Genomic DNA, 22,461 nt, shown 5'->3' with positions numbered 1-22,461 from the left:
ACCTGGGCAGCGTGTACGCGCATCGTGACGTGTAATCCCTTTCGACGTGACTCAACGTGCGCGCACTCGAGGGACTCACACGGTAGAAAATGGCGAGTTTGTGCAAAAGGCAGATTTGCACAAATACGAAGCACGGTGTTTGTCAAGACTTGGATTCGTGGCGGTTTTCGCTCATTCGCTGCGTGGGTAAGATTGTTATAACGTGGCGCGTTTGACAAAAGACACGGCGGACGCTTCACCGATCATGTCCTGCGTGTATAATAGAAACGGGCTGGCTTTAATCCGCTAGCTCGTTAGCCACCTAGCGTGCTAGCTCACACGGCTAACGGCACTTCTGCGACGTGTAGCGACTGTCACGGGTTCAGCTGCGAACCTTTGGGCTGTCGGGCGTGTTCAGACGTTCATCACGGAACCGTGACTTATAATTCTGCTTTATTTGGTTCGCTTGGCCTTAAATTGGGTGCAGTTCCCGTGTGGGGAGGGAGCTAGCACGTCTGGCGAGCTGGTGTAGCGACAGAGGGGAGTGTTCACTCGGTGGTGAGGAGGGGAGTGTTCACTCGGTGGTGAGGAGGGGAGTGTTCACTCGGTGGTGAGGAGGGGAGTGTTCACTCGGTGGTGAGGAGGTGGAGTGTTCACTCGGTGGTGAGGAGGGGAGTGTTCACTCGGTGGTGAGGAGGTGGAGTGTTCACTCGGTGGTGAGGAGGTGGAGTGTTCACTCGGTGGTGAGGAGGGGAGTGTTCACTCGGTGGTGAGGAGGTGGAGTGTTCACTCGGTGGTGAGGAGGGGAGTGTTCACTCGGTGGTGAGGAGGTGGAGTGTTCACTCGGTGGTGAGGAGGTGGAGTGTTCACTCGGTGGTGAGGAGGTGGAGTGTTCACTCGGTGGTGAGGAGGGGAGTGTTCACTCGGTGGTGAGGAGGTGGAGTGTTCACTCGGTGGTGAGGAGGTGGAGTGTTCACTCGGTGGTGAGGAGGTGGAGTGTTCACTCGGTGGTGAGGAGGTGGAGTGTTCACTCGGTGGTGAGGAGGTGGAGTGTTCACTCGGTGGTGAGGAGGTGGAGGTGTGTTTACCTCAGACACAGACACGTTAAATCAGGTTATTAAATGTTCGGGGTGCTGTAGCTTCTCCTGTAAACTCTGTGTTGGTCATTTGGGAATGGCAGTTGTTGACAACGAGTTTACGAACACATATCTGCGCGTATACGGTAGAAACTGTACTGTGTTTCACTTTGATGGAGAACTTGGTTGCTCTTTAAGAATGTGGTGTTAAATATTAATCCTTCTTGTGGTGAATTTAAGAAATAATGAATGAATAATTAGGCTTCTTCCACTGCACTAAAAACCACAAGTGTGCAGGTGAACTTTGTATTTGCTCTGTTCTCCAAGGAAATGTATGACTTACAAAAAAGCACAAAACAAAAGTAGAGAAATTCAGTCTATTAACATTCAGATCTATATTAGATCTGTTTTAGAGGAATGTGATTGTTCTCTAGGCCCTCTGGATGAGTTAATGGTCACTTGTTTTGCTGACTTTGCAACAGAGAAGTGAAAGTTGTCGATATTACACAGGATAAACCATTTGAGGCTTGGAGAGAAAAAAGTCTGATAGTCAAAGCATTTTCACAGTCCTTTGTATGGCCATCCTGAATGTTATTACAAAACTAAAATAATTTTTATTGCAGCTGGTCAATGGGGAATGCATTAATGTCTTGGGATAATTCAAGTCTGCAAGTTTTAGAACAGTTAAGCCTTAATTATAACCCGGCATGTTACTCCGTATTGAAATGGTCCTGGTTTCTCATTGCGTCTTGGTTGTTCCAGTTACACATCTTATTCACACATGGCTTTGAACTATAATTAAAACTCAGTAGTCTGCCATGCAACTTTGTGGCTCAAAACAGAATAAGGTCATGTTCTCCATATTTGACAGATGGAATACTATTTATCAAAACCGGGAGCTTTTAAATCAATTAGTCTAAATTATTTACCGGTCTTGGTAGCCTACTAGTATTAGCTAACTAACTCTGATAGAAGAACAGCAGAAAATGGCTTCTCCTGCTTATCATAAACTGGTTTGTGCAGAAGGTGGAGGGTGTACCACAAGAAGGGGCAAGATGTCTGTTGAGAAGTTCTCAGTACTTGTAGCTAGCAATGTAGCCAAACCAACAATGCTGCATAGTTTTTCAAGGGCTGCATGGAATCTGTAGTTTGGCATGTGTAGTAAAATACCCCTCTATTTCCCCTTCCTGACCTCACTTGGAGAATGATAAGTGGTTGTTTTTAATATATCAGAAATGTCAGGCCTGGTTTCCTCCATGCAAAACAGTGTTATCTTGTTTATTTCTGCATTGCATTGCCAAGTTAAATGGCTCTTCAATGGGGTGGAGACTACTGTAGTGTTCCTTTTCAAGAACTCTTGCTGACTGTCTTAAGTACATGGATGTTTTGTTGATATGAATTGGGTTGTGTAACGCAGTATTCACAGATACTATAGTGCTTTTAATGTTTTGTTTGTGTAAACGTACACCACCAGTCAAAGCTTTGGACACACCTGAGTATATGCATGTTCTGAATAGTAAAAAATGCCATTTTAATCTAAAGAACTATGCTTAAATTTGTTTATAAGACAAATATAATTTGGGAAAGGTGTTATGTATGAATTCATTCTAAACATGCATGTGCACGCACACACAAGGCGAGGCACCTTTCAGACACACTGGCAACACACACACAAATGTAATTGCATCCTCAGCAAGCAGTTCTATTTCAGAACTTTAGGTCCTTTCTACAAGAACTCTGTATATGTGAGAATGTATTCAGGAGTGAGGGAAAAGCATCATAGATGCTGCTTCATCACACTGTTTAACAGAACATCGAGTTTGCAAAACGTTCATCAAAATATAGGACAGTTACTTCAAAGAATCTAATATTTGTTTATTAGAGCCTAATAACGTTCATTGGATTGACATATTCCCTGTTTTCAATGTCCAGACTTGACTGGTAGTGTATTTCAGTTGCCTGTCTAGAGACTGACCTGCTTGCAACATCACAAAATGATGAAATCAAATATCAGAAACAGTCAATGATTGTCATTTTCAGTGTCAAGATGCAGTTATATAGGCTAATTGAATGTACACAAGTATACCTTTTAGCCCTTTTATGTTATAATTTAGCCATTTAATGTAGGAAGTTGAGTTCATTATGAATGCTATAGGCCCACTGGTCATTTCATCAGTTTGGTCCCAAGCTCTGTTGTACTATCAAACCCATTTGTTTTGTTCCTGTATTCGGCCTCATTTTGAGCAAAGTCATACTCGTCATTCTTGTGCTTTCTATGTTGAAAGAACAGTTGATGTACACATTCTGTGAGCCACACGTTACATTCACATAACACATACATAAACACACAGCCCTCTGTGAATGTAGTGTTGCATGTACAAACAAGGCAGTCAAAACCACACGATTTGCCACCTATGTCAACAAACCACAGCAGGATGTTTGTATGTAGGACGCCTGCTGGGTAATACACACAAGGGTTAGGGGACATAAAAAGGAAGGCTACTGACATTCGGCTGTCTACAGGGATGCTAACAACTGTAGAGAACCAGACCTAATACAACCAGTGCAAATGTTAGTGGGGTGAAAATCTCTTATTCACAGTATTTCTGCACATATAATGAATTCTTTTAGCAGGTTTTCTTGTGGTGCAAGTGTTTCATTACTGAGTTGTTTGCATGCTTCAACATGCATAAACAGCTGGTGTTTGCCTCAAGTAAAAAACGAGAGAGACTGGGTCAACGTTTAAGATGGGACGGGCTGTTTGATGTTGCTGGCCTCCTCGATGGTGGTTTGGTCGTCTTGCTATACCCAGTCAGCTAGTGGAGCTGGTGGTGCTGTTTCTCAGACTCTATCTAGTACTGGCCTCTGTGGGAGAATGCATTTATTCATTAATTTAAATGTTTAATTATTTTAAGATCCCCTATATTGCATTTGTACACAGCACATCAATTTCCTCGAAAGGATCTCATTGGGCACCATAACACAGTTGTCCAATTTCCAAGGCGGTATTTTTCTTTCTCGCAGAAGTGGCCCTTTTGTTTACTGCACCAAAGTTCCATGGAGTAAACCCTACTTTGCAGACACCTTCACTTTTTGAGCTCAGCATAACTGCAGGTTTCAGGGTTGTCATGACAACAGTGTGTTTTAGGTGTTCTTGTGAATGTTCTTGTGAATTTTGCTTTCATGTGACCCTTGGTTCTTGCCGGCGTGTGTCTTCTTAGCTGATTTCAACATCAATCAATCAAACTAGAAATGACTAGCTAATGCCTTTTTCACATCAAAGGTTCTCAAACTAGAGGTTGAGGCATCTTATCTGTGTACTTTTAAGTTTAGGATTTTGCCGTTTACACCTGATAACAGCATAGTTAACACACTCACAATAGTTCCCCCTCTGTGCAGGTATTGAGAAGATTTTGGACCTGTTGCATGGGACAAGAGTCTTGGAGGACCTGAGGCTTTTTAAAGGTAAGTATGTTTGTGCAAAAACAAATACTCTGAAAAGAGTGCGACATCACATAACACAGCCTTGCAATAGATAAAGCTGCATTTCATTCTTAATTGCCCTCATCACTTTTATTGTGCTTTCTGTTTAGTCATTGGTCAGTGATGGCAGCAGGGTTTGTGGTTGGTTATTTCAGAGCCAATTAAGTGGCAGCGGATCCCTGTGTATCTGCCTCCCCACTCTGTTCAGATTCAGCCTAAAGCAAACGCATGATTTAGTCAATCAAGGTGTCCCTCAGCTTCAGCCTTAATGGTGGTGGAAATGAACCATGTGTGAAGCTTGATGTTGGTGACCACAGCTTCAAAGCTTGCTTCATGTGTGCAGGTCAGGGTTAGACGCTTCAACCCATCCTTCTGTTTTATGATTTTAACACGTATATTTTATGTTAATTCTCAAAGCTATGGAGGCATATGTGGACTTGCTAGGTTCGTTAAAATAGCCATTCTTTGCACACTGGTTTTCTCAGCCTACACGAAGCGGACCCACAGGATGCTTTACTGTGTGGAAGAAGTTTCCCGCACGTGCACTTGTTGGTTGCAGGACTCGGGACAAAAACTACAAAGTTGGGAACATGCATAGTGAAGTTGATGCGCTTTGGAATCAAATGCAAGCCTTTAGATTGGCTTCTTGAAGATGATGACTCTACGCTTTACCGTTCTACGCCCTTTTGATTTGGACCAGGAACGGTGTTGCAAGGCAACAAATTGCTGAACCTGGGGACTTGAAGGCCAGCGGCAAGCCATGTTGAGCCTTAGCGTTTTATTGAATCTGAGTGCAGAGTACTTGAGCCACACTGAAGATGCTGTTACAAGGGAAGGTTTAGGGGACTGATGGTAAAGTAGTAACAAGTCCAACAAGTAACCAAACTGAGCAAGCAGAGCAATGCAAGAATACATTTCTAAGTATTGTGTTTGTTTGTATTTTTAATTGTGTTTTTATGCCATAATTTTGCTTGCCATGTTTCATGGACAGAAAAGTTGCATGTGATGCCATTTTTGTTTGTACTGATAACCCCACATTATAAAGTGATGTGGGTGTTCGTGGGAGGGTAGCAAGTTGTTTGTTTTTCTCTGTACCTGAAAAGACCCTCAAATGGTTAGCCTGTTTACTCTCATTAACGCTGCACCTATGGACTTTACAGCCCATGTTAATTTCATATAGCCACTGCTTGTCTCACACTACCCTCTCCAAAGATATACAGACTGAGAGCTTGTGTCCATATATGCACTACACACACACACACACACACACACACACACACACACACACACACACACAATAATTGACCGTCAGGCAGCAACCGTTCCAGTAGGACAGTTTCTTGATTAGTTAATATAGCCAGACTGGAATTTATTTATTTATTTAGACTTCTGAATACAGTCTTGACAGGCCACCGCGATCTATAAAATTTCCCCTATTTCAGTGAATGTGTTCAGAATGAAGATGTAAAGCCACTTGTCTGTAAATTGAATGGCTTATAGCAGCTTTAACTTAACTAGGTTAACTAGGTTATTTACATTCTTAATTTCTGTGTTAATTGTGTCTGATGACCCCCCCCCCCCCCCCCCTCTGGCCAGGCACGGCTTTGTGTGCTTCAGAGGAAGAACTTGTGAAAGCATTCCCCATCTTAATTACAGCTGTTGTAAGCTGTAACAAAGTGTACAACCTAATGTTTCTCTATTTTTTTGACAAGTTGAGGTAGAACAAAATGGTCACATTAAGGGTACAAAATATTTTCCCCTTCCTAGCATCTATAGTTTAATTTTAATTTTTTAATTTTTCTTTTGGATCCACAGATTATAAGCCTGCAAGTGTGTCAAATTGGTTTGATGAAAATTGTCTTTTCTGCTGCTTAAGACGAGAGAAAGTGAAGGTAGTTTCTTTTTGTTTCTTTATGTTTTTTCCTCTCATTATTAAGCTGTTCTGACATTGAGAGCAGCATTTTATCTTTCAAATTTGCATATTCAGTAAAATCTGAATACAGGGCTAAGGCTGTTTACCTTAGCCCAGCCCTTTAACACATTTAAGTTTTATGTTTTGAAAGATGCATACCTGGGGTTTAGGGAAAATTGGGGTGGGAAATGATTTTCTTTATACTAGCTTGATCTGTCTTGATTGCTCATTTATGTCTTGGTTTCTGTGTACTTTTCAACCCACAGGAACATGTAGATGCACTTACTAACAAAATTGTGGAAAGTGGGGGCAAGCCATTACTTGGCAAGGATCATTATAACACCAGACTTGAATATCAAGTAGAAGAGTTTCTCAATGCAGTGCTACACAGGAAAGGTGAGTATATGTGTATGGGTCCTGATGAAAAACATCATTAGGCACCGTTTAATTACAGTATACAGTTAACAAACTTATAGATGTTTATTAGAATTACCTTGTAGGTGTGAATTTACACATTACCGTGTCCGTTGCTATCAATGAACATGTCCAAGTCCAATCTCCCAGTGAGCAAGCTAAGGGCGATAGTGGCAAAGAAAAACTCCCTAAGAGCATGAGGAAGAAACCTTGAGAGGGACCAAGACTCGGGGGGGGGTGTGCTGGAAGCCCATCCTCTTCTGGCCGACGCCGGTCACCATAAAAAACAATTAAAGAGATACATAAACAAAGAAGTGATGGGAATGATAAATAATACTCACCTTTGTGTGTATTTAGATACATGTGTTCTCTATGTAATTCTTATTCTTGAGAGTCCTTGACCTCTTGATGGTCGGTAATAGTAGTCCAGGGTCGTGGAGATACAGCCATAGCTGGGAAGAATTCAGGGTGGTGAGGGGCCAGCGCAGTGGGTTGGTCCTTCATCCACAGCTGGTTAGGCAGGAGGTGGCTGGCCCAGGATGAATAGCAGGAAAGGTTCGTCTCTCCTTGTCTCAGAATTTCTCGGGTAGGAGGGCAGCCATTTGGAAAGAGAAAAGAGGGGCCGTTAAATCTGTATGGGATTGTATGTGGAACAGAGAAAATGTGAACATTTCTGGAGTGGAGCAACTCCAGCATTAAATGATTACAGCCTAACTAAAAGGGCTGAACCAGACAGGTAACTGTTTCTATCGAGTTTTCAAAATTAAGACACTGTATTTGATGTTGACCCTTTTCAAGACTCCTGTAATTTGTCCTGATATGCTGGAATTTCAATATTTTGTTCACCGAGCCACTTGTTCATCATTTTCGGTTTGTTTGTTCAATCTTGCTAGAAAAAGCATTGTTCACCAAATGGCAACAAGTCTCTTCTAATTCAGTCAGCATGCCCGAGTGGTTTCAGCTACCTTGTCCTCGTTAGCACTTTCTCCTGAGCTAACAAGATCAATGAAATGATGGTAGCAGAGCTGAAATACCTAGAAATTGGCTTTTTTTGTGATTAATTATGAAATACGATCATTCTTAAAAATTGAGCTAATGTAAATTGCCACCATAATAAATGGAAGCAGCAAACTTAAATAAATATATATTAAAAATAGTCTAAATTTTTAGCCATGACTGTAATACCTATTACATACATCTTTACCACAAAATGTGTGTTGTATATATATTGTTGATGGGCTTTTTCTCTATTAGTTAATATAAAGCAGACATAATGTTTCTCTGCTGTGTGCTCTGTTCAGTTTCTTTTCTTGTGTTTTCAGTACCCTTTTTTATTTTTTTAAACAATCCTACAGAATACACACCAAGGATTCCTGATCCACACATACCCGTGGTGGCATGTGATACAATGCATCAAATGATCGGTCAATTAGTGGTGCATTACACCTCAAACGATTCTCAGGGCTCACCTCGGCACAATGGCAACACGGACCAAAGCTTGTTGAAAGCGCGCTCCATCACGTCACCCAACGTTGCTGCTACGGCTATCGCCTCTGCGCAGAACCCTGTACTCAGTAAGCTCCTCATGGCAGACCAAGACGCTCCATTGGACCTTTCGCTCAAGAAGGTCAAACCAGAAGTCACTGAACAAGGTATGATGCCAATGTTATAATTTTCAGAGGGCAGACATTAAATTATAGTCTCGGTGGCTAGAGGGATGATTTTCTGGATTTGGATTAAGCCTATTCCTGGATTAATTTGGAGAACTAATTATGAATGGCCATTTGGAAAGGTTGGGTTTCATCTGGTTCTGGGTAACTCTTGCCATTGATGTTGTTAATTTTCAGATGGTGTTCTGGATCTTTCAATTAAGAAGAATCGTAATCAAGATGATGTGTCTCCTAAAAAACATATGAATATGAATTTCACCACTGGTAAAAGGTTAGTGCATCATGATTAGGGTTGTGGAAAAGTTTGTAAGCCCTTTGGAATTACCTGGACTTTACCATAAGTGGCATCTGAAATGTGGTCTTGTCACCCATCATGTTCCCACGATCATGCTTCATTAATACATTATAGCACCAGAATGCTTTGATGATTTTGGGATGCAGCTCCAAATACAATGCAAAGTACATTTTACTAAAAGATGTGAACTTTTTTCTAATCTATTCACAGTTCCAGTAGCAGCTGCACTTAGTGGAGCATCTAGGTGGTCTTTAGCAAACTTGAGCTGCGCAGCAGTGTGGTTTTGTACTTATTGTTTATTTATTTATTTTTTAAAACAATCTCAGTGGTAACCTCCCATTGAATGCATGTTTACCACAAGAAACACACCGACCAAGAGTGGCAAAGCACGCCTGCCAATACGTTTGAAACTTTTTATAGTGTGCATGTGCGCTAATCTTTGTAGGATGCCCAGTCTTAGGTGCTGGTGCTAATTGTTTTTCCGTTTCTGACCGTGGATTGATGGAGTCCTTAGAGCTACCAGAATATCTTTCAGTACCCATGATAGTGTTAATATCTTCAGCAAATCTTTAGTTCATCATCTCTTAAATCTCATTTCATTTGGACACGCTGCACTTTAAATAACTCCCTTAACTCCATTTACACTTCCTTGAGACTCCTATGAATGTTTAAACCATATCTTCACAACAATTGCTGCAATGTATGTATTTGTCAAGGAAGGCTTTATTATTTTGCCTTTGATTTATCACATTTTGGGAGCCATTTGTGTGGAAATCCAAATTGAGAAGGGTTTACAAACTTGAAACTTGGGCTGTCTTGTTATTAACCATAATCAACAATGGCACATACAATGGAGTGCAAACATAATGGCAGATACTGTAGTTTTTAAATGCATTCAGACTGTACCAATGATGTCCAAAGAAAATGTACCACAGTCAAAAAACAAAAAAACATGATGGCAGTATCATACATTGGGATTGTTTCTCTGCAGCAGGGACTAGAACTTATGATTCAATAACCAACATTATTAAGGATGGTACATAATTTCTGAGCAGGTCAGTGAGTTGAGCAAAAGGCAGATGGTGTTGGAAATTGAATGAATTCTAATTAGTTATTAGTTAGATGGTTTTAGGGGAAATGTTAATAAATTTAAAGCTTCTTATTTTATAATTTAACAAAACTGGACATCATCGGTAAATTCTGAATAGTTTTACAGATTTGTAATTCATTGTCTGTGTGTGTTTTTCATCTATCAGTGAAATATGTTACTTGAACAGTAAACATGGCACAGTGGGAAAGCTATTTATTTATTTATTTATTTATTTATTTATTGTGCCCCAAGGGACTCTTTGGATCTGGATCTTGTTAAAGTAAGAGATCTGCAGTCATCGTCAAGATTGGAACACTTCATGGCAAAGCTTTGTTTGCATCACCAGCGGCAGATCATTGATGCATTTGGGTTCTTGCAAACTGAAGTCAGGGCTGAGGCTTCTTCTAGTAACTGTCAAGTGCCATCTTCAGTTCTCCCAGAAAAAACCCCAACCCCAGACGTCAGTCAAGCAATTTTTGAAGAACAGTCTGACATCCAGGAATTTGAGGAGACACCCATGTTGTCTGGAGCAGTAAACAAGCCCGAAGTCCAAGAATCAGCTTTTGACAAAAGTAATGAACCTGCAGAGCAGCCCTCGAAATCTGACAGGTCTTTGATTCCATCAGTCAAGACTGGACCTCCTATAGATCTTAGAAAGGGTATTGGAGATGATGTTTCGTTGCCCTCTGACTCTGTGGCCGTTGAACACGGAAGCACAAATTTTCAGCCTAAATGTCCAACGCTCCTTATTGTAAAAAATAGAAGCTCTGGCAATCTGGAAGCCAAAAATGTACCTGAAGTGTGTTCAAGAATTCATCATAATAGTGGTACTTTAGAGCAAGATTTGTGCACTTCTGACACACAGTTACAAGCAACTGGCAGCGAGTCTGACATCATGGAGGTGTCTTCATTGTCTTTAGGACATGAACACTCTGAGCCTAAATTTTGCACAGTAGAAAGGAGCCTTCCTGCACATGGCCAAGACTCTACTGTTAGACACTGTTCAGATCAAAGGACCTCAAATGTAATATCACCTATTTTCCCAAGAACCGCTAGGAAAAGTAAGAGAGCATCTCGCCTTCGGCAAAGGGATAGCCTAATATGCCCTCTTATAAATGATCCTGATATTAATTGTGATATTGTATATGTTGGAAAACCAATTACTGAATGTGAGCGTCAATCACAGAATGGTATGCTTCCACGAAAAAATGCTCGAAAAAGCACAAGAGGACATCTGTATATTGGGGAATGCTGGGAAATCAAAACGGTGCGAACGCTGGCAGGCAAGCCTGCTGTGAACGGTAGTGGGAATTGTCATGTTCCTGTACCAGAAATGACTACATCAGTCACCCCAAAGCATGCTCTTGCTAAGCCTGATGGTGTACCTCCAATGGATATACCCTTCACGGGAGACTGTATAGAAACTGTGATGAACAAAAAATCTTCAGATCAGCCAGTGGAGACCGAAATGCCTGGTGATGTTGTTGAAATAGAAAATGACCATTTGATTGTTGAAACCAGTCAAACTGGTCAAACTCAAATTAAAGAACACATTTCCTCTGTACTTGCAAGTGACCAGAATGATGCATCTGTTCAGCAGAATTCAAATGCAAGGATACCTGGCAGTGTTTCTGACCATAGTGAACCTGACCATGGAAACCCTATGGATACTAATGTGGCAAATATTAATGGGCCCACTGAAATTGTGGAAGCCCCAAAGGAAACTGTAGAGGCCCCAGTATCTGATGTGATCTCAGATGGCTTAGAACACGAGATTCAGAGTCAGAATTTACCAACAGAGTCATTGTCTGACACAGTATCTTCAGATATAGCCAAAGATGACAGATCAAATCCAGAAGGTGTAGAACCAAGGTGTGATTCGAAAGAGCTGAATTCCACCACAAATGATTTCCAAACAGAGGCCCTACAACAAACGGAACATCTTGAAACGCCTGCCGGGACCTACACAGATAAAAATGCAGAATTGCACATTATAGGTAGGTCTGAAACAAAACTCCAAACAGAAAATATCAAACTAACCCAAGATACAATTGTGGATTCTAAGATGCCAGAGTTAAATATTGAAACTGCAATAAAAGAAGTACCTAAAGAGGGGCTGGTGCCGAATACCCTTGGTTTTAGTACAAAAAAGGTTATTACAAAACCTGCTTTCTCAGACAGATGTTTGCGTAGCAGAAGCAATCAAAAAATAGTTACTGAAACACCAGGTCTGAAGGAACCCAGCGATTTGCAGTCAGATGTCCAAGATCTCAATACTCCAGACTCTAAAAGGCCTTTGAAATGTTTAAAATTGAAACCTACTGAAGACGATGCACCCTGTGTGGATGGTCAGAATGGTGAAAATGTCACAGAGAATGTTGAGAGAACGCAAGGGTCCCCAGTTGCCACGAGCAGTGATGTTTTGAGCAAAATGGATATGGTATGTGCCCGAAAGACACGAAGGTTCATAATGACTGTGAAAGAAGCAGAGATTGACAAAGAGCAGATGGTCCTTGAGATCCCAAAAAATGAGCCTACACTAGAATCGCATGATTTGGCTGAAAATGTGGGGGTTTCTCGACCTGAGGCTGATAAATCACTTGAAAATAAAGTCCCTGGCAAGTCATTAAAGGTTCCTGAAAGAATGCCTCTTAGAAATAGGACTAGTCAAGTTGAACAACCTAGTAGCAAGGCATCTTGTTCAGCTGTCAAAAATATTACACAAACAAGTGAACGAATGCCACTGAGAAACAGGAACAGCGGGGTGGTCGATCAAATAATTTCTGGAGATTTTGGCTGTCCCCCCACTGGAGGCCATTTGGAGCGGATGCCTTTAAGAAGCAGGAATAGCTGTGTCACGGAACACGTTGTCAGCAAAGATTCTAGTGTTTTTCCCAATAAAAGCAGTTCAGAGACTGCCACGCGTCCACCCCAAAGGAGCAAAAATAGCACAACTGTCCAGCAGGTCACAGAAGAATCCCTTGATGTAATTGCAGATGCGTCAAGCTCTCTCACTGAACAAACGATTAGTGAGGATCTCAGCATTACCAGTAAGAAAACGGAGAGCACTGGACATATGCCTCTAAGAAGTGGAAATGTTTCAGTAGCAGAACACCCATCCAATACTAACTCGTGTGCTTTAACAGTTGGAAATGTTTCGGAAAGCCCAGGCCGTATGTCATTAAGAAGGAGCAATACTTCTGTTGCTGAAAAGCCGGATCACTCCGCAACACCTCCCAAGATCAAAAAACTTTCTCAGAGACCTCCAAGATTGTCTAAAATCTCTACACCTTCCTCAGACTTGGAGGCAGAACAGAATCCCAGCATTGCTAAATGCAAAACCGATAAGCTTTTCAAGGGCCGAACGGCGGACTCTTCTCTGCCTGAAAACTCACTAATTTCAGTTACCGTACCACTTGCCAGTCCAGCAATTCCTAGTCAGTCCAGGTTTTTGGAGGTGTTAAATGGAGAAGAGAACAGACATTTGATTTCGGATTTAAATACCAAATTCGAAAAGATGCAGAAAGGGTGGGTTCAGATGGATAAAGAAGGACAGCCTGCACCACGACCAAAAAACAGGGCAGACAGGCTAAAAGAAATCTGGAAAAGCAAACGAAGAATTCGAAAACCAAGGTCATTGGAGCAGCAAAAATTCTCTCCCGTGCAAACATTATTTATGAAGTCTTTTGATCTTCCCAGTATATGTCGGTGGTTCTTGCAGACAACTGAAACTAAATCCCTAGTCATCGTAAAGAAGGTAAATACAAGACTTCCATCTGAAACACAATTGTGTTTTCACACTTCTGCATCTGTGCCTGGGACCTCCAATGGAGTCTTTCCAAGTCTTCAGGCTGAACGCTTAAAAAAGCATCTGAAAAAGTTTGCTATTGCGTCTCCTGTGAAGAGCAACCCCAAAACTAAAAGGCTAATTGCTAAAGCTTTAGCACATGAGGTGTGCATATCGCAAGGTAAAGAAAAACGAGAATCGATCACTGCCACGCGGATTTCCACAAAACCTCACTGCTACACGAGTCTGATACAAACGCAGCTTCCAGAGACTCACAACAAGGGCACGGTTGTGGTGAAAAATCCAGCAAGTGCCAGAATTCTGAGGAAATATTCCAACATGCGTGAGAAAATGCAGGTTCAACAAAACACGTTAAAACACCTGGGGAGTTCCCAGGAAGAGACAAAGCAAGCGCATTTAATGCCAAAGAATGTCTCTAAAGAGAAACTGTCCACAGGTAAAGGACAAAAGTCAGCCATCGTCAAGACTGTAAAAGCCTTGGCTAAAAAAGTAAAAGCAAAGTCTTCTGTAAAAGTGAGGATCCCAAAGAGGAGTGTCAGTAGAGCATTAAGAGACTTAAATGACAAGGATGGTGTCCCACCAAAGGGGACATTTCCAAAAGTAGCAAAAATCAACCCTGTAACTGCTACTAAAACTTTGAGTAAAAAAGAGATACCGATGAAAACCGACAAGTCTCCACAAGCTAAACAGGACATTAAAAGGTCACCTCTATCTAAAGGTTCTGATCTGTCTCCATCTCAGAATGCCAGCACAAAACCATTATCAGAAGACCAAGTGTTGACTAGGTCTCAAAGAAAGATCGAAGCCACACTCACACAAACTGGATCCCTAAAAACAACTGCTAAAAGAGGCACAGAACCCTTGGTCTCATCAGCAAAACGTACAAGGACTTCAAAATGATTGTAAAAGACGAGAGCAGATAAAGACTGCAGATGAAAACTGGTGATTCGTCTCAGCAAGCGAGATTTTAAGTTTTCTGTAAAAACATGCTTGAAAGAAAATTTCAAATTGATATATCCTTTTACATATATCTCCTATAAAGGTTTGTTTCTTCTTTCTCAGTGCTGGAACTATACAAGTTGTTTTGTGAGGTCCCACAAAACCAATGCAGAGTGCAAAGGTTTGCTACTATTTTCAGAACCAAATGTACATTTGTGCTTATATAATGAGAGAGGGGGGAAAGACTTTTGTCATGGACATTAGAGCTGTCTCTTATTTGGAGTAGCCAGTGCTGTGTACATCTTTACAGATATACAGGATAATGCGCTGATGTCCAGATTTGAAGTGGTTGACCGTTGGTCTTCGTTTCAAATTTTTCTGTTGGAGTATATGGGAGTTGGAAAAAATTATATTTATAATTGATCATTCCTGTTAGCAATTAGTAGTGCTTGTGTGAATTTGATAATGTGCCTTATTAAGTAACAGACTGTTTCTTAAGCCTCAACATCTTTATTGCACATAGATGTAATTTTGTTTAAACAAGGGCCTCATGGCCAAGGTCCATCTGTGAGTTCTATTTCATGCAAATGCCACACTTATTTCTTCTAAACTTGATTTTTAGTTCTTGGCAAGTTCTTTATTTTTTACACCTATAGGTGATTGACTCAGAGCATTAAATATTATAAAAAATACTTTCTGTAACTTCCTTGTGGTTCTGTTGTGCTGTTGTGTTCATGGGTCTCAATGTTTGTCTTATGTTTGTGGGTTGGTTTTTTTGTTTGTTTGTTTGTTTGTTTTTTTGTCTTTCATTGTTTCCGTTCCACTAGATCTGTTTACTCACTGGTGCCAGTAATTGGCTAAGTGAAATGAAAACCTTTTATGTAAAATTGCTAACCTCAAAGCATGAAATATCTAACTTTAAATTATTGATGATCAGAGTTGGATTGCTTTATTTTGTATGTTAAAATGCCAGTCTTCATTGTCTGTCTTCATTCTATTGATCATCTTTGACTAATGTTTGGATGATTGTGCAGGCTGTGATTGTTCCGCCCTGAGGCTGGCAGTGAGGCGTTTTGTGTTATTTATTTAAGATATACAGTGGGTGCTTGCGTGATGGATTTACTTAACCCATATTTGACTCGAGATGGAAAAGGAGAGCTTCACTTTTGTATTTCTCAGAATTTGAAGTCTATGCATGCACAAAAATGTGCCTCTGAGTGTTGTACAGGAAAATAACTTTTAGTTTTTTTTATATACATGTCATGTTTCCTTAATAAGTCACTGTTGAATACAGGTAGAGTGACCAGAATGAAAATGTGATGGCTCGGAGTCTATTGTCCACCAGCTAACAGTACAGGTTCGGTGCAGTTATTTCCTCTCGGTAGATAATATTGTGTCAATTTAATCTGACTTTTGTTTCAGTGCTAAGTCATACTTATTTCAGAATTGGGGTGAATGTGGTTTAAATGAACCAACTTTAATTGTGTCTCCAGTTGTCTAGCTTTTAAACCTATATTTTCAAGAATTTGATTTGCTTCCATTAGAAGAATGATTTATTTTTTTCCATTACAGGATAAAATGGAGTAAACCTATGAAAAATATTGTTTTAGGGTGCTATTTGGTGGCGTCAATGTATCTGTTTTCTTGGTCTTTTAATGTTTTACTTTAGCACAACTGTCTTATTTTCTTCTTGCTTTAAAAGACATATCTTGTAAATGCAAAGCGATTAATCTTTAGATTTTTATTGATATTTAATGTTCTATGGGTATCACTGTCACAAACTGATTCACCCACCGAATACCAGACTTGAACATTTTACTCTTTAACTATTGATATTTATAGTTTTGGGGTTTGTATATTTGAAAAGAGAACACAGATTTATGTGTGTATTGTTTTGAAGTTTGCGTTTTCTTGCTATAACCGATATAAAATGCTTGAATTTAAAGTGTTTCCCTGGTTGATTTTGTACATATGTCCTGTGATCTTGGATTCCAAAGATTGGTGGTACAAGAGTTATAAGAGTAAGATTTTAAGAGTGATTAATTGAGAGAATGCACATGTGGGTTACATGGGGTAATGTACATGTAATTTTGTCTTTCTGGAAACATTACTGCTATCTGAATTTCAAATGCACAGTCTATTTTGGCAAGATATCCTTTAGGAACACAAATTTAGTACTTGTACTTAAATATTCATTTACAAAATGAATTTTAAATTCAGCTCAAGGCCCATTTATTGGAAAAACTTTTTGACATTTGGGATTGATGACAAACTGGAATTTTTAAGGAATTTTTAAATTAATTAAGGAAATTGGCACCTTAGCACTTTTTTTAATCCCATTTTTTTAAATCACAGTTCTCTATCAAATTGCACATTTAAAATATTGTATGTTGAGGCTTCCTACTTCATACATTTAATCTGCAATTCAAGTTCTTCAAACACTAAACAATAAATCTCTCTCAATGCATTTTGGGCATTAAGAGACGTAAGCCAAGCAATCCTCACTCCTCCAGAACAACCAGTGAACATGGGCACAGACCCAGAGATCAACACAGGTAAGCAATGTGATCTCGAGTGGGTATGGGTAAAGGTATCTGCTGTAACTGAGGCCTGCGTTCAAATGTTGCGGCCTGCAGCCTCTGTTGAACACGGCATTTTATATTTCACTAGAAGATGGCACTATACACTGCAGGCCCATATCGGAATGGCACACTGAACGGTTGGACACCCCACCCTGGATTGCCAGGCTGAATGGTTCACCTCAACCCAAGTTCACCTCATCAAATCTTCGGGCCCAAGCACGGTTCGGTTGACAAGTGTGATTGCGCCGAACCGAGCACGGTATGGGTGGCCTACTTGAAGAACTCGCAATCCGTGCCCAAGCACGGAACTGATTTTTTAACATTCACGCTCAGATTTTTTATTCTATTGTTCTATTCTATATTCTATTCTATTGTTTATTTTATTGTTCTCACATCAAAACTACAAGTGCAACTTTTAGTTTACAGGTTCTCAAATTAAAAATACACGTACAGATTTTGTTTTACAAGTTCTCAAATCAGATTTGAGACTATGGCTACAGATTTATCGCCATAGTGATGCGACATTCCTGTTAGCGGCGGCAAAGGCAGAGGTGCAGTGTTCGCAAGAAATTTGGGCAGATGATGAGAGTATTCAGCAATCGTCTGCAAATAAACCCTTCTTACATGTGCAGCACGACTAGAATAAAATATCTATCTTTTGGTTTGCCGTGCATTCTCGCGATCAAAAACGGCTCTTGAAAAGCACAGTTCCACAAAATATTCAGCTGGATATGTACAGAGTACATGTACAGAGACAAGTTCAGAGGACATGTACTATAACTTAGAAATAGCCTACTCGATTTTACACACAATCCACACAAAGTCTATATCTAAATATTATTAAATATTATTAAATTATATATTAAAAATGTAAATCACGGATAACTGTGAACTGTATTCTTTAATTTAAACAGCATTTTAAAAGTTTTGGACATACTTTCAGTCCATTTGCTTTTTTTAATCGATATTTTACCTTAACAAGCGAACAGTTTTTAAAAGATATTTTTTAAATAATAATTATTATTAGAATAAGTACGTTTTATAGTTAACGCATTTTACATCCAAGCCATGATACAGAATTCTGGTCCTCGTGGAATGTTTTTTGTCGTTTTTAGTGTTGTATGGAAGTAATAGGTGGCAACATTGGTATGATTTACATTATTGTTATTGCAATTGCAGCCAAACAGATGCTAGACATAGCTGATGATGATGAGACTTGGTGCAAAGGGTCTTTGCAAGCACGTCCTGAGCCCAACCACCTGGCTGCTCTAAAAGGAGAAATGGACATCTCTCCTACCGTGCTCCACAAGGACCCTCCTCACAAGAAGAAAGTTAGCAGGGCAGCGTACTGCTGGGTTTGGACGGGAAAACCTAGCAAGCCAACCAAGGAAGACGCCCCTTGGACAAAGACACCACCAGCTCTGGAGAGAGCAGTCTCATGGTCTGATCTGACCACGGAGGAAGAAGTTCTTCAGAGGACGCGCAGAATGAATGCCCAGCAGGGGATCCAGTCCAAGGTCTACAGTTCCAGGGACAGGAGACGGTTGATGCTGGCCAGAGTGGCTTTGTTTCCCGATGCTGATTTGGGCATTCCTGAGGTCTGTGGCACTCTCAAAAATGATGGACAACTGAATAATGACATGTTCATTAAAATTGAGCAGGATCAGAACATGTGCTCAGGAGAGAGAAGAGTGCTGACATGGTGCCTGAGAGAGAAAGCAAAGGAGCAACCCAGACAGAAGTGAAAGACACAATGGAAAGAACGAAGGAACAGTGGTCCTGCATCAACAAGAACACTGTTTCTGCTTCTGCCTGCACTTTGTTAGCTAAACCTACCACCAGGGCAAAAATCAGTATGACTTCCTCTCAGGTAGGGGCAGGCAGCTCCAGACTAACCGTGAGAGTAGCTACCCCTAGTGTCAGGCTAAGCATCCCAAGACTCTCACCAGCAGCCCCTCCTTCCACTGGATCAACACTCATGTGGAATGCCAGGACTCCTCTCCCAGCAGTCACCGGCCAGAGTGGGAAAGCCCAGAAGATTCTCCTGAATGGAGGAGATGATGAAATGGTAAGCTTGTGGGATGGGGACACGGCTCTTCTGCTCAGTTCATAATCTTAGTGATGAATCATTTTAGCAGTCATGCTAACATTTCTGTTTCTGTTTCTTAGGCTTTGTTTGATCTGGAGGATGAACAGAACACCCAAGAAGCTAACAACATGAGTGAAGAGGTATTGGAGACCCAGACAACCACAAACATGGCCACAATCAAGACGAAGGTGTCTGAACATTCATTGATCATTGAGAAGGGTGTGGTGTATGCTGCTGGTCCTACCATGACCGCTCCTCCACTGAAGCCTGTCTCCAGAGGAGCTGCTAGAGCAGCTAGTGCTCAGCATAATGTGAACTGCAAGATCAGTAGACCACTTAGCACTTTGATGGGTGAACACAACTTCAGGAATGGAGTTCATCCCTGTTGCACAGCACTTCATTCCCAGAGGAGCATCATCACTGATGAGGAGATGAAGTGTCCAGGGCATCTTTTCAGCAGAGATGCTTCGGTTCAGGTATGTGGGAAGGGGCTGGGAGAAAGAGCGTTGTCCACTGTTTGGATGGAATGTACCGTGTTGTGAAAAATCACATTAGCAACAGTGTTTGAATTTGTCTTTATATCCATCAGAGACCTGTCACTGATGTAAGTGGTAGTAGACGAAAGAATAAAACCGAACAGATTGTCAGAGAGGAGGAAAAGAACTGTGAGGTTCAGGGAATGAAAAACAGAAAAAAGACCAAGTGGTGGAGGAGGTGAGGATTTGACATAAACTATTACATGCAGCAGTTCTCCATTTGAAAACTCACCTGAGGACTGAAGTGAGACTTTGAGCAAAAATGAATCATTTCTGAAAGCAGCTGTGTTTGTGGCCATTAAGATGTGCTGTGTTCACCTTCCCTTACAAACTGCATTTATTCTGCTTTGTTACAGGCTCCTCTGTTTACTCCCTTGCTTGTGTGTTAAATATGGCAATAAGCAACAGTAGAAACAGTGAGACACGAAGCACTCCACGTGTCTTTTCTGGACAGGCTTGGCCACATCAGAATATTCTTAATAAATATTGTAATTACAATACAATAGAATTGTATAGAATAATAGAATATTGTAATAAATTGCAATACAACCTGCAAAATGTTTATTTTAATTATAATTTTAAATATTTTTTTGACAAAGTGGGATTGGTTTGTTGTTATAGTCTTGACCAAAATGCGAGATGGTTAAGCTCAGAATCGAAATAAAAATGTAATCAGAAGAAAACATAAGGGTACAAAACATTGTAACAAACAAAATTTGATCCCAGTGAAATGCACAAGTTATGTAAGGGATGCTGATCAAACACATCAAGTCTTCAAAGTCTCCTTACTAAACGTCCGCTCACTCACAAACAAGTCTTTTATAATAGCTAAATTAATTGAAGATTACTGTCTGGACTTTCTTTTTCTAACAGAGACTTGGCTTGATAGCAATGGAGCAATAGTGCTAAATGAAGCTTCACCTCCCGACTTTAACTATTTTAATGTCTCCAGGGTAAATAAGAGAGGTGGTGGTGTTGCATGTTTTTACCATAAAGCATTCCAATGTAAGCAGATCTCATTAGGGGAACATCCTACGTTTGAATATCTGGCAGTACAACTCAACAGTACTTATTCAGTTCTTTTGATTGTTATCTATCATCCTCCCAGACTCCATGCAGATTTTCTTGAAGATTTTGAAGAAATGCTTTCAAGGATTTTAATTGATTTTGATTGTTTTAATTGCTGGGGATTTTAATATTCACATGGATATATCCACAAATCCAATCACTTCAGAATTCATGAGGATGCTTAACTCTTTTGATCTCATACAGCATGTATCAGGCCCAACTCATAAGCATGGCCACATTTTAGATTTGGTCATTTCTAAACGTATAGAGGTTAATAATACTGAAATTACTGATGTTGCAATCTCTGACCATTTTGGTGTATTTTTCAATATGTCATTATCTACTAGAACACTCAGTGAAAAGCGTACAATAACCAAGCGTTATCTCAGTGCTGGCAGTGCCGTGGCCTTCACAGACATGATACAGTCCTTCCCTCCCCTCTCAGAAAATGGGAATGAGCTAGTTGAAACATTCACACACAGAGTTAGGAACTGTATTGATGCTGTGGCACCAAAGGTAACTAAAATAATATCTGGTAAAATTAAGATGCCCTGGAGAAACACTCCATCTATTGTAAAATTTAGGCAAGATTGTAGGCAGGCTGAGAGACGTTGGCGAAAGTCAAAATTGCAAGTACATTTTGATATTTATAAAACAACATTGCAGAATTACAACAGTGAAGTGAAATCAGCAAGGAAAAACTATTTCTCTACCTTAATCAATTCATCCAATAATAACTCAGCTGTCTTGTTCAGAAGCATAGATCAGCTAGTAAACCCCACCTCCTGTGGCTTCCCTGAGACTGTTTCAGTTGAAAAATGTGAGGAGTTTGCTATATTTTTTAGGGACAAGATTACTAGTATAAGGCAGAACATAGCAACAAGCACTAATAGACCATCAACCCTTATATCAGTTACTCAGCCTAACTTTAATATGTCTTATTTCCTAGAAGTTGACATGGTAACACTACTTGATGTGATTTCATCACTAAAATCCTCTACTTGTGAACTGGACCCTTTACCAACAAGCTTTTTCAAGCAGGTTCTGAGCTCATTAGCAAATGAAGTTCTAACGATTGTTAATCAGTCTCTGCAATTGGGTGAATTCCCTAAAATTTTTAAAACTGCAATGGTTAAACCACTATTAAAGAACAGAAATCTTGATCCCACAATTCTTAATAATTATCGACCTATATCTAACCTTTCCTTTCTTAGCAAAATCATTGAAAAAGTAGTGTCAATCCAGTTGGAATGACTATGTCAAAGTAAATCAAATAAATGACACTTTTCAATCTGGTTTCAGAGCTCTCCACAGCACTGAAACAGCCCTAGTTAAGGTAGTAAATGACTTGAGATTGAATAAGGATGCAGGCAAACTCTCAGTCCTTTTTCTGCTAGATTTAAGCGCCGCTTTTGACACCGTTGATCATGAAATACTTCTTGATCGACTACAAAGCTGGGTAGGCCTTAGTGGCTTAGTCTTAGACTGGTTTAGATCGTACCTAACTGGGCGTGATTACT

The 22,461-nt window shown here is 40.3% G+C and overlaps 2 protein-coding genes across 6 annotated transcripts; both read left to right on the top strand.

Moving 5' to 3' along the window:
* Positions 1-51: 51 nt before the first annotated feature.
* Positions 52-16,611, top strand: LOC143517977 (uncharacterized). 5 transcript variants are annotated; one of them, XM_077010622.1, is made up of 7 exons: positions 52-186; positions 4,455-4,520; positions 6,354-6,430; positions 6,717-6,846; positions 8,220-8,516; positions 8,712-8,805; positions 10,172-16,611. In XM_077010622.1, the coding sequence occupies exons 1-7, from the start codon at positions 90-92 to the stop codon at positions 14,625-14,627; spliced, it is 5,217 nt and encodes a 1,738-aa protein (XP_076866737.1). In that variant the 5' UTR covers positions 52-89; the 3' UTR covers positions 14,628-16,611. The 5 variants fall into 5 exon arrangements, with proteins under 5 accessions (XP_076866737.1, XP_076866736.1, XP_076866740.1 ...); XM_077010621.1 differs by having other exon boundaries at positions 8,187-8,516; XM_077010625.1 differs by having other exon boundaries at positions 77-182; positions 8,187-8,516.
* A 145-nt stretch (positions 16,612-16,756) lies between these two features.
* On the top strand, positions 16,757-20,237 carry LOC143518033 (uncharacterized). The gene is made up of 4 exons (XM_077010626.1): positions 16,757-17,507; positions 18,428-19,316; positions 19,418-19,813; positions 19,927-20,237. The coding sequence occupies exons 2-4, from the start codon at positions 18,948-18,950 to the stop codon at positions 20,053-20,055; spliced, it is 894 nt and encodes a 297-aa protein (XP_076866741.1). The 5' UTR covers positions 16,757-17,507; positions 18,428-18,947; the 3' UTR covers positions 20,056-20,237.
* The last annotated feature ends 2,224 nt before the right edge of the window (positions 20,238-22,461 follow it).

This window comes from Brachyhypopomus gauderio, chromosome 1, assembly GCF_052324685.1.
Source record: "Brachyhypopomus gauderio isolate BG-103 chromosome 1, BGAUD_0.2, whole genome shotgun sequence".
In the NCBI taxonomy this organism is placed as follows: Eukaryota; Metazoa; Chordata; class Actinopteri; order Gymnotiformes; family Hypopomidae; genus Brachyhypopomus; species Brachyhypopomus gauderio.
The sequence above is the reverse complement of the archived record's forward strand: the minus strand, read 5'-3'. Positions and strand labels throughout refer to the sequence as shown.

Excerpts from the sequence above, each read along its gene's own strand:
- LOC143517977 (XM_077010621.1), top strand. The coding sequence starts at position 90 with ATGGCGAGTTTGTGCAAAAGGCAGATTTGCACAAATACGAAGCACGGT. Across the intron at positions 187-4,454 it reads TTCGCTCATTCGCTGCGTGG|GTATTGAGAAGATTTTGGAC; the intron begins GTAAGATTGTTA and ends CCCTCTGTGCAG. Across the intron at positions 6,847-8,186 it reads TGCAGTGCTACACAGGAAAG|TACCCTTTTTTATTTTTTTA; the intron begins GTGAGTATATGT and ends TTGTGTTTTCAG.
- LOC143518033 (XM_077010626.1), top strand. The coding sequence starts at position 18,948 with ATGGTGCCTGAGAGAGAAAGCAAAGGAGCAACCCAGACAGAAGTGAAA. Across the intron at positions 19,317-19,417 it reads ATGGAGGAGATGATGAAATG|GCTTTGTTTGATCTGGAGGA; the intron begins GTAAGCTTGTGG and ends TCTGTTTCTTAG. Across the intron at positions 19,814-19,926 it reads GCAGAGATGCTTCGGTTCAG|AGACCTGTCACTGATGTAAG; the intron begins GTATGTGGGAAG and ends TATATCCATCAG.